The sequence below is a fragment of the Oncorhynchus keta genome, chromosome 7 (genome assembly GCF_023373465.1).
Source record: "Oncorhynchus keta strain PuntledgeMale-10-30-2019 chromosome 7, Oket_V2, whole genome shotgun sequence".
Taxonomy (NCBI): Eukaryota; Metazoa; Chordata; class Actinopteri; order Salmoniformes; family Salmonidae; genus Oncorhynchus; species Oncorhynchus keta.
In genome coordinates this window covers 53,098,850-53,111,349 of record NC_068427.1, presented here as the reverse complement: position 1 = coordinate 53,111,349, position 12,500 = coordinate 53,098,850, and the positions used below count along the sequence as shown (strand labels likewise).

The 12,500-nt window shown below is 45.5% G+C and overlaps 1 protein-coding gene across 1 annotated transcript in view; it reads right to left on the bottom strand.

Annotated features, from left to right (window-relative positions):
- The window catches only part of LOC118386452 (neuropilin-2-like), a 237,768-nt gene that overhangs the window by 136,478 nt on the left and 88,790 nt on the right, over positions 1-12,500 (bottom strand). Inside the window, exon 6 of the mRNA XM_052521822.1 lies at positions 11,778-11,947. Coding sequence (XP_052377782.1) covers positions 11,778-11,947 — 170 coding nt within the window. The remainder of the gene's footprint in view (positions 1-11,777; positions 11,948-12,500) is intronic.

The window sequence follows — 12,500 nt, the reverse complement described above, 5'->3', positions numbered from 1 at the left end:
AGTTAGGATGGCGGCTCGTGTGCCTCTTTTGTACCGACTGAGGCTAACTGCGTTGCGGGATACAAACTAAACAGGTCGTCAATCGTTTGTTTTCAAGGAAAACGCTTTTTCAGAAGTGTTCAAAACAATAAACTGACGTTCTACATTCAGAAAGCGTCGCACTCTGATGATGCATTTGGAACGCAGTCCCTGACTCTCTGCTCGCCAACCCGGGGACGTCATACTAAACATAAGAGGCGAAAACTGCAGCGTCTGTCATCTGTCAGAGAGACAGGTGTTCCCGTTCCCCCTCCACCCTTCCCTTTCATCCCAAATAGCACCCTATTCCCTACATTTGACCAGAGCACATAGAGACTATATACAGTAGGTCAATAAGGTGCAATTTGCGATACAGGCTGTGTCTCTGCCTAGACGCCAGTAGGGAGACAGACAGGTAGACACTAAATCAATGTCTAGAGGACTGCTGCTAACTGTTGATTACCCAGGAAGGACCCTCATCAATCAAGTAGCAGTTTCTGTCAGAGGAGAGGAGAGTACAGTAGAGTAGAGTAGAGGAGAGGAGAGGAGAGGAGAGGAGAGGAGAGGAGAGGGGGAGAGGAGAGGAGAGGAGAGGGGGAGATAAGAGGAGAGGAGAGGGGAGGGGGAGAGGAGAGGAGAGGAGAGGAGAGGGGAGGAGAGGAGAGGAGAGGAGAGGAGAGGAGAGGAGAGGAGAGGAGAGGAGAGGAGAGGAGAGGAGAGGAGAGGAGAGGAGAGGAGAGGAGGAGGAGAGGAGAGGAGAGAGGAGAGGGGGAGATTAGAGGAGAGGAGAGGAGAGGGGGAGATAAGAGGAGAGGAGAGGAGAGGAGATAGGAGGAGAGGAGAGGGGGAGATTAGAGGAGAGGAGAGGGGGAGATAAGAGGAGAGGAGAGGAGAGGGGAGGGGGAGATAAGAGGAGAGGAGAGAAGAGAAGAGAAGAGAAGAGAAGAGAAGAGAAGAGAAGAGAAGAGAAGAGAAGAGGAGGAGCCTCACTCGCATCATCAGGTGGCGGAACAGGACAGAGACACACTTCTGTGTGTTCCAAATGGCACCCTATTCCCTATATAGTGTATCATTTGGCACCCTATTCCCTATATAGTGTATCATTTGGCACCCTATTCCCTATATAGTGTATCATTTGTCACCCTATTCCCTATATAGTGTCATATGGCACCCTATTCCCTATATAGTGTATCATTTGGCACCCTATTCCCTATATAGTGTATCATATGGCACCCTATTCCCTATATAGTGTATCATATGGACCTGGGTCAAAATGAGGGTATTATATAGGGTGTCTGTCTGTCTGTCTGTCTGTCTGTCTGTCTGTCTGTCTGTCTGTCTGTCTGTCTGTCTGTCTGTTCATGTGTCTGTCTTCAACAGTGGGGCGGCAGCGTAGCCTAGTGGTTAGAGCGTTGGACTAGTAACCGGAAGGTTGCGAGTTCAAACCCCCGAGCTGACAAGGTACAAATCTGTCGTTCTGCCCCTGAACAGGCAGTTAACCCACTGTTCCCAGGACGTCATTGAAAATAAGAATATGTTCTTATCTGACTTGCCTGGTTAAATAAAGGTAAAATTAAATTAAAATTAAACAGTAAGTTAAGGACTCAGTCAGAAGTGTCTCTTCCAGGCTTCCTTCCCAGTAGACCGTATGTAGGTATAAACAGGATGCATCTCTCTCTCTCTCTCTCTCTCCACTAAATCCTTACACTGACATCTCCACGGAAACACACACGTGGCTCTTGAGCCAACACACACAGCATTGCAGAAACACACATGCCCAGGAGCACGCGTCACACAGTCATGAGAGTCCTTTTCAGAGGCCCCGTTGGTAGCTCTGGGGTTGCGTCCCAAACGGCACCCTACTCTCTACATAGTGGCCCTATTCCCATAGGGCACTTGTCAAAAGTAGTGCACTATGCAGGGAATAGGGTGCCATTTGGAACAGGGCATAAGATGTATGCTGGAGAGGCATGCTGGCATTTATGACAGCTGTTTGTCAAGATGGGCTGTCTGAGGCAGAGAGGAAGACAGCTAGTCGCAGGTAGACAGACAGCTAGTCGCAGGTAGACAGGCAGCTAGTCGCAGGTAGACAGACAGCTAGTCGCAGGTAGACAGACAGCTAGTCGCAGGTAGACAGGCAGCTAGTCGCAGGTAGACAGACAGCTAGTCGCAGGTAGACAGACAGCTAGTCGCAGGCAGACAGGCAGCTAGTCGCAGGTAGACAGACAGCTAGTCGCAGGCAGACAGGCAGCTAGTCGCAGGCAGACAGCTAGTTGCAGGCAGACAGACAGCTAGTCGCAGGTAGACAGACAGCTAGTTGCAGGCAGACAGACAGCTAGTCGCAGGCAGACAGCTAGTTGCAGGCAGACAGACAGCTAGTTGCAGGCAGACAGACAGCTAGTTGCAGGTAGACAGACAGCTAGTTGCAGGTAGACAGACAGCTAGTTGCAGGCAGACAGGCAGGCAGACAGACAGCTAGGTAAACAGACAGCTAGTTGCAGACAGACAGCTAGTTGCAGGCAGACAGACAGCTAGTTGCAGGTAGACAGGCAGCTAGTTGCAGGCAGACAGACAGCTAGTTGCAGGCAGACAGACAGCTTGTCAGACAGCAGGCAGACAGCTAGTCGCAGGCAGACAGACAGCTAGTCGCAGGTAGACAGACAGCTAGTTGCAGGCAGACAGACAGCTAGTTGCAGGTAGACAGACAGCTAGTTGCAGGTAGACAGACAGCTAGTCGCAGGTAGACAGACAGCTAGTTGCAGGCAGACAGACAGCTAGTTGCAGGCAGACAGACAGCTAGTTGCAGGTAGACAGACAGCTAGTTGCAGGTAGACAGGCAGCTAGTTGCAGGTAGACAGACAGCTAGTTGCAGGTAGACAGACAGCTAGTTGCAGGTAGACAGACAGCTAGTTGCAGGTAGACAGACAGCTAGTTGCAGGTAGACAGACAGCTAGTTGCAGGTAGACAGGCAGCTAGTTGCAGGTAGACAGGCAGCTAGTTGCAGGTAGACAGGCAGCTAGTTGCAGGTAGACAGGCAGCTAGTCGCAGGCAGACAGACAGCTAGTTGCAGGTAGACAGACAGCTAGTTGCAGGCAGACAGGCAGCTAGTTGCAGGCAGACAGACAGCTAGTCGCAGGTAGACAGCTAGTTGCAGGTAGACAGGCAGCTAGTTGCAGGCAGACAGACAGCTAGTCGCAGACAGACAGCTAGTTGCAGGCAGACAGACAGCTAGTTGCAGGTAGACAGACAGCTAGTTGCAGGCAGACAGCTAGTTGCAGGCAGACAGACAGCTAGTTGCAGGCAGACAGCTAGTTGCAGGTAGACAGGCAGCTAGTTGCCGGCAGACAGACAGCTAGTTGCAGGCAGACAGACAGCTAGTTGCAGGCAGGCAGACAGACAGGGAGGAAGACGGCAGACAGGCAGACAGACAGCCATGCAGGCAGCTAGGGGGGCCTGGGGAGCACGCAGGGCCCCTCTGCTAGGTGTTAACACAGGAAAACAGCTGGGACCTCTGCAGGAACGCTGGGACTGCAGAACACTGCTACACGGCACTACAGAGTGGCACAAACTATACGGAGAGAGAAAGGTCCACATAACAGACTGCCGCAGACTGTCACAATGGCCACTATACTGAGAGAAAGAAGACAGCCAAAGACTGTCACAATGGCCACTATACTGAGAGAAAGAGAGACTGCCAAAGACGGTCACAGAATGTAACTCTGCACTTGTCACTGTACTGAGAGAGAGATTAGTGTCAGTCTGCGGGCTAGTCATGGCTCTATGTAGCACTGTGTGCCTTCTATAGTCTGTTCTGGATTTAGGGACTGTGAAGGTCCAAAATGGGATATGAATGGGTTTCAGCATGTCTACACTTACAAAAACAAGTATTGATGAAGTCAATCTGTCCTCCACTTTGAGCCAGGAGAGATCGACATGCATATTATTAATATTATCTCTCTGTGTACATTCAAGGGCCTGCCGTGCTGCCCTGTTCTGAGGGCCAGCCGTGCTGCTCTGTTCTGAGGGCCTGCCGTGCTGCTCTGTTCTGAGGGCCAGCCGTGCTGCCCTGTTCTGAGGGCCAGCCGTGCTGCCCTGTTCTGAGCCAATTGTAATCTTCCTCAGTCCCTCGTAGTGTCACCTGACCACCTGACCAAACACCTGACCAGACACAAACAGGTAGTCCAGGTGTGACAAAACTAGGCCTGTAGGACCTGCCTTGTTCATAGTGTTAAGAAGGTAGAAACTGGGCCTGAAGGACCTGCCTTGTTCATAGTGTTAAGAAGGTAGACACTGGGGCCTGAAGGACCTGCCTTGTTGATAGTGTTGTTAAGAAGGTAGAAACTAGGACCTGAAGGACCTGCCTTGTTGATAGTGCTGTTAAGAAGGTAGACACTAGGGCCTGAGGACCTGCCTTGTTCATAGTGTTGTTAAGAAGGTAGACACTAGGACCTGTAGGACCTGCCTTGTTCATAGTGTGTTAAGAAGGTAGACACTAGGGCCTGTAGGACCTGCCTTGTTCATAGTGTTAAGAAGGTAGAAACTAGGGCCTGTAGGACCTGCCTTGTTGATAGTGTTGTTAAGAATGTAGAAACTGGGGCCTGTAGGACCTGCCTTGTTCATAGTGTGTTAAGAAGGTAGAAACTGGGCCTGTAGGACCTGCCTTGTTGATAGTGTTGTTAAGAAGGTAGACACTAGGGCCTGTAGGACCTGCCTTGTTGATAGTGTTAAGAAGGTAGCAACTAGGGCCTGTAGGACCTGCCTTGTTGATAGTGTTGTTCAGAAGGTAGAAACTAGGGCCTGTAGGACGTGCCTTGTTGATAGTGTTGTTAAGAATGTAGAAACTAGGGCCTGTAGGACCTGCCTTGTTGATAGTGTTGTTCAGAAGGTAGAAACTAGGGCCTGTAGGACCTGCCTTGTTGATAGTGTTGTTAAGAAGGTAGAAACTAGGGCCTGTAGGACCTGCCTTGTTGATAGTGTTGTTCAGAAGGTAGAAACTAGGGCCTGTAGGACCTGCCTTGTTGATAGTGTTGTTAAGAAGGCATAAACTAGGGCCTAACCTGAAGTGTCGTTAAGAAGAAAACTAGGGCCTGTAGGACCTGCCTTGTTGATAGTGTTGTTAAGAAGGTAGAAACTAGGGCCTGTAGGACCTGCCTTGTTGATAGTGTTGTTAATAAGGTAGAAACTAGGGCCTGTAGGACCTGCCTTGTTGATAGTGTTGTTAAGAAGACAGAGCAGCGCTTTATTATGGACAGACATCTCCCCATCTTAGCTACTACTGCATCAATATGTTTTGAAGATGACAGTTTACAATCCAGGGGACAGACATTACTCCTGCAGGAAGATTACTCCAGGGTTAGGGTTACTCCAGGGTTACTCCAAGCAGTTTAGTCAGCTCAACGTGCTCAATTTACACATTATTCATTACAAGATTTTAGGGTTTAGTGAATGATTTGTCCCAAATACAATGTTTTAGATTTAAAAATATTAAGGTCTATTTTACTCCTTGCCACCCATTCTGAAACTAACTGCAGCTCTTTAAGTGTTGCAGTCATTTCAGTCGCTTTAGTAGCTGACGTATATCGTGTTTAGTCATCTGCATACGTAGACACACTGGCTTTACTCAAAGCCAGAAGCATGCCATTAGTAAAAAATTAAAACATGTATGGGCTTAGACAGCTTCCCTGGGGAACTCCTGATTCTACCTGAATTCTGTTGGAGAGGCTTCCATTAAAGAACACCCTCTGTGTTCTGTTAGACAGGTAACTCTTTATCCACATTATAGCAGGGGTTGTGAAGCCATAACACACTCCATGTTATGTTAGACAGGTAACTCTTTATCCACATGGTGTAAAGCCATAGTTATTCAGCAGCAGACTGGTGCAGCTGTAAAGCCATAACACCCATATGTTTTTATATTCTTTTCTGCTCTTTTGCAGCAGCAGACTGTTATTATTCGACCTCCTCAACGTATATAGACTGCCCATTTTTTTCTACTGTGTTATTGACTTGCACTGAACTCTGTGTTGTCTGTTCAACAAAACAGCCCCTGGTTAAATAAAGGTGAAATAAAAATAAATAAAAATCGACAATATTTTTTTTATCATCAATTTCTCTCAGCCAATCATCAGTCATTTGTGTAAGTGTTGTGCTTGTTGAGTGTCCTTCTCTATAAGCTGAAAGTCTGTCAATTTGTGTACTGTAAAATAACATTGTATCTGGTAAGTTTACTAAGGGTTGGTAACAGGCTGATTGGTCAGATATTTGAGCCAGTAAAAGGTGCTTTACGATTATTGGTTAGCTGAATGACTTTAGCTTCCTTCCAGGCCTGAGGGCACACACTTTCTGGTAGGCTTAAATTGAAGATGTGGCAAATAGGAGTGACAATATCGTCTGCTGTTATCCTCAGTGATTTTACATCCAAGTTTATCAGACCCCGGGTGGCTTGTCATTGTTGATAGACAACAATGATTGTTTCACTTCTTCCACACTGACTTTACGGAATTCAAAATCACTATGCTTGTCTTTCATAATTTAGTCAGATATGTTTGGATGTGTAGTGTGTACATTTGGTGCTGGTATGTTATGCCTAAATTTGCTAATCTTGCCAATGAAAAAATCATTAAAGTATTTGGCAATATCAGTGGGTTTTTGTGATGAATGAGCCATCTGATTAAAATGAATGATGGAGCTGAGTTTGCCTTTTTGCCCAAAATGTAATTTAAGATGCTCCAAAGCTTTTTACTATCATTCTTTATGTCATTCATCTTTCTTTCATAGTGTAGTTTCTTCTTCTTTTTATTCAGTTTAGACACATGAATTCTCCATTTGCACTACGTTTTGCTAATCGGTTCTGCAGCCACACTTTTATTTGCCATTTCTTTTGCCTCATCCCTCTCAACGGTACAATTTTTCAATTTCTCATAAATCCACGGGGATGTAACAGTTTCTACAGGCATTTTGTTAATGGGTGCTTATTAGTATCTGGGATAAGTAATTGACTTTCGTAAATGTGTCAAGTACAGTGTCTGGTTGCTCCTCATTACACACGGACCAACAAATGTTCTTTACATCAACAGATAAAACAACTTGTACATCCTGTTATACACTATATTAGGCCCAGCCTTTGGATTTTGTTGTTTGAGAAAGGGGTACCAAGAGAAGAGGGAAAGGGGATAGAACGCAGGATGGAGAAAGAGAGAGAGAGGAGGAGGATGCCACACAGCCATTGGCCCACTATCTGGAGAGAGAGAGAGAGAGAGAGAGAGAGAGAGAGAGAGAGAGAGAGAGAGAGAGAGAGAGAGAGGAGAGAGAGAGAGAGGCCCAGAGAGGGAGAGAGAGAAAGAGGAGGATGCCAGCCACTGGCCCACTATCTGAGAGAGAGAGAGAGAGAGAGAGAGAGAGAGAGAGAGAGAGAGAGAGAGAGAGAGAGAGAGAGAGAGGATGCCACACAGCCATTGGCCCACTATCTGGAGAGAGAGGAAAGGCCCAATAGGAGGCTCAGCTGGGAGTAACAAACCGATAGAGGTAACGACAATTGGTGCTTCTGAAATGGCACCCAATGTCCCTTCCTGTCACCATCTGCCCTATAGGAACCCTGGCATCTGCCCTCTCTGCTATAGGAACCACACACACACACATACACCACACACACACACACGTATACCCACGCAGCGTGCCTCAAGCTTCCTAGCTCCTCCTGTCACCATCTGCCCTATAGGAACCCTGGCAGCATGCCTCAAGCTTCCTAGCTCCTCCTGTCACCATCTGCCCTCTAGGAACCCTGGCAGCGTGCCTCAAGCTTCCTAGCTCCTCCTGTCACCATCTGCCCTATAGGAGCCCTGGCCTGCCTAAACTAGCCCTTCCTGTCACCATCTGCCCTCTAGGAACCCTGGCAGCATGCCTCAAGCTTCCGAGCTCCTCCTGTCACCATCTGCCTTAAACTAGGAACCCTTCCTGTCTTCCGGCTTCAACTGAGAAGGCCACCTGTACGATTTAGAGACATGTCTGTCACTGTCACTGTGCCCTCTGGAACCCTGGCAGTGTGCCTCAAGTGTGTGCTCCTCCTGTGTGTGGCCTGTGTGGCCCTTCCTGTCTTCCGTGTGTGGGTATACGTGTGTGTGGGCCACCACGATTTAGAGTGTCTGTCACTGTCATGTGTGTGTGTGTGTGTGTGTGTGTGTGTGTGTGTGTGTGTGTGTGTGTGTGTGTGTGTGTGTGTGTGTGTGTGTGTGTGTGTGTGTGTGTGTGTGTGTGTGTGTGTGTGTGTGTGTGTGTGGGTATACGTGTGTGTGTGTGTGTGTGTGTGTGTGTGGGTATACGTGTGTGGGATATACGTCTGCTAAATGTGTAAATGTTGTGTGTGTGTGTGTGTGTGTGTGTGTGTGTGTGTGTGTGTGTGTGTGTGTGTGTGTGTGTGTGTGTGTGTGTGTGTGTGTGTGTGTGTGTGTGTGTGTGTGTGTGTGTGTGTGTGTGTGTGTGTGTGCGCTGTCCTCAGAGTCCTCTCATGGTTGTGATACGCTTGTTGAAACTCAGCCAGACAGCAACTTGAATGGGAGATGGTCTATAGATGGTCTACAGATGGTCTATAGATGGTCTATAGATGGTCTATAGATGGTCTATAGATGGTCTATAGATGGTCTATAGATGGTCTATAGATGGTCTATAGATGGTCTACAGATGGTCTATAGATGGTCTATAGATGGTCTATAGATGGTCTATAGATGGTCTACAGATGGTCTATAGATGGTCTATAGATGGTCTATAGATGGTCTACAGATGGTCTATAGATGGTCTATAGATGGTCTATAGATGGTCTATAGATGGTCTATAGATGGTCTACAGATGGTCTATAGATGGTCTATAGATGGTCTATAGATGGTCTATAGATGGTCTATAGATGGTCTATAGATGGTCTGTAGATGGTCTATAGATGGTCTACAGATGGTCTATCGATGGTCTATAGATGGTCTATAGATGGTCTATCGATGGTCTATAGATGGTTATAGATGGTTATAGATAGTCTATAGATGGTCTACAGATGGTCTATACCACATGGTCTCATAGACATGGTCTATAGATGGTCTATACCATGGTCTCATACAGATGGTCTATAGATGGTCTATAGATGGTACCACATCATAGATGGTCTATAGATGGTACCACATGGTCTACATCATACCACATGGTCCACATCGTGGTCTATAGACATAGTCTATAGATGGTCTATAGATGGTCTATAGATGGTCTATAGACATCATCCATCGATGGTCTACAGATGGTCTCATAGATGGTCTATACCATGGTCTATAGATGGTCTACATCATACCACATAGTACCATGGTCTACCAGATGGTCTATAGATGGTCTATAGATGGTCTATAGATGGTCTATCGATGGTCTACAGATGGTCTATAGATGGTACCACATCATACCACATCTATCGATGGTCTACAGATGGTCTTTAGATGGTCTATCGATGGTCTACATAGATGGTCATACCAGATGGTCCACATCATACCATGGTCTCATAGATGGTCTACAGATGGTCCTCGATGGTCCATAGATGGTTATAGATGGTTATAGACATCTATAGATGGTACCACAGATGGTCTATAGATGGTCTATAGATGGTCTATAGATGGTCTCATACCACATCATACAGATGGTCTATAGATGGTACCACATAGATGGTCTATAGATGGTCTACATAGATGGTACCACAGATGGTCATCATACCACGATGGTACCACATCATACCACATGGTCCACATAGAGGGTCTATAGATGGTACCACACCATAGATGGTCTATAGATAGTACTCATAGATGGTCTATCGATCATCTACCACATGGTACCACATAGATGGTACCACACAGTTATAGTATGGTCTCATAGATGGTCTATAGATGGTCTCATAGATGGTTATAGATGGTCTATAGATGGTCTATAGACATAGTCTATCGATGGTCTACAGATGGTCTATAGATGGTCTACAGATGGTCTACCAGATGGTCTACAGATGGTCTACCAGATGGTCTACAGATGGTCCACACATGTACCATAGATGGTCTATACATGGTCTACAGATGGTCCACAGATGGTCTATACCACACCTATCGATGGTACCATCATATGGTCTATAGATGGTCTATAGAGGGTCCATCGATGGTCTACAGACATAGTCTATAGATGGTCTATAGATGGTCTATCCACATGGCACCACAGATAGTACCACATCATACCATGGTCTATAGATGTAGTACCACATCGTACCACATGGTACCACATCATAGATGGTCATACCAGATAGTCTACATCATGGTCATCATACCACATGGTCTATAGATGGTCTATAGTACCACATCATATCGATGGTACCACATCAGATAGTACCATAGATAGTACCACATCATACCATCGATGGTCATCATAGATGGTCTATAGAGGGTCATCATACCACATCATACAGATAGTACCACATCGATGGTCTACAGTATGGTCTATACCATGGTCTCATAGATGGTACCACATCATACCACATAGTCTACATCGATGGTCTATCGATGGTCTATCGATGGTCTATAGATGGTCTATAGACATAGTCTATCAATGGTCTACAGATACCACATAGTACCACATAGTACCACACAATACCACATAGTACCACATTGTACCACATCAAACCACATAGTACCACACAATAGTACCACATCGCACCACATAGTTCCATATAGTACCACATAGTACCTCGTACCACATAGTACCACATCATACCACATAGTACCACACAATCATAGTACCACATAGTTCCATATAGTACCACATAGTACCACATTGTACCACATAGTACCACATTGTACCACATAGTACCACATCATACCACATAGTACCACACAATACCACATAGTACCACATAGTACCACATAGTACCACATAGTACCACATAATACCACATCGTACCACATAGTTCCATATAGTACCACATAGTACCACATTGTACCACATAGTACCACATCATACCACATAGTACCACATCATACCACATAGTACCACATAGTACCACATAGTACCACATCGTACCACATAGTACCACATAGTACCACATAGTACCACATAGTACCACATTGTACCACATAGTACCACATTGTACCATGTAGTACCACGTAGTACCACATTGTACCACGTAGTACCTCGTAGTACCACATTGTACCACATAGTACCAGATCATACCACATAGTACCACATAGTACCACATCATACCACATAGTACCACACAATAACACGTAGTAACACATAGTACCACATTGTACTACATAGTACCTCGTAGTACCACTTCGTATCACATCACACCAAATAGTACCACATAGTACCACATCATGCCACATCATACCACATAGTACCACATTGTACCACGTAGTACCTCGTAGTACCACATTTTACCACATTGTAGCTATGAAGCCACTATTAATGTTGCGTCTATCTATGTATATTCTGACTCATGGAGACACTGTCTGTTTCTCAAGTACTCAGCCGAAAGACTGAGATTCAAACAGATAAACCTGTTACTTCTGAAGGTGATTCCAACTTGATCTCTTGATCTCTGCAAACATTGGGTTAACTACCTTTAAAAGTCTATCACAGGTCGTTGATCTCCATTGGACTGAATCTACACCCACTGAACGAGAATGAGATTCCATTTCTGTCCACACGACCTGTGATAGACGAGACACGAGGCACTTTTAACACAGTTGATGTCTCACCTGGATGTACTCCTTGCTGCTGTCCTCGTTGGGCGTCCACGCGTTGTTGCCGTTGTTAAGGCGGGCCTGCCGTGGCAACCAGGTATTGTCATAGAAGGAAGAGGAGGCAGTGATCTGGTCGTCAGAGATCTTCCCTGACTCCAGACCCAACGCATTACTGCAATGGAAGGCTGGGGGAGGAGAGACAGGGATCAATCAACAAATCAATCAATTAATCAATCAATCAATCAATCAATCAATCAATCAATCAATCAACCAATCAACCAACCAATCAATCAACCAACCAACCAATCAATCAATCAATCAATGACAGGTGGACCAATCAATCAATCAATCAACCAATCAACCAATCAATCAACCAACCAATCAATCAATCAACCAATGAGAGGTGGACCAATTAATCAATCAATCAATCAATAAATCAATAAATCAACCAATCAATCAATCAATCAATGAGAGGTGGCCCAATCAATCAATTAATCAATTAATCAATCAATGAGAGGTGGACCAATCAATCAATCAATTAATCAATCAATGATTAATCTATTAATAAATCAATCAATCAATGAATCAATCAATGACAGACCAATCAATCAATCAATTAATCAATCAATTAATCAAATAAATCAAACAATTAGAGGTGGACCAATCAATCAATCAATTAATCAATTAATCAATTAATAAATCAATCAATGACAGGTGGACCAATCAATCAATCAATTA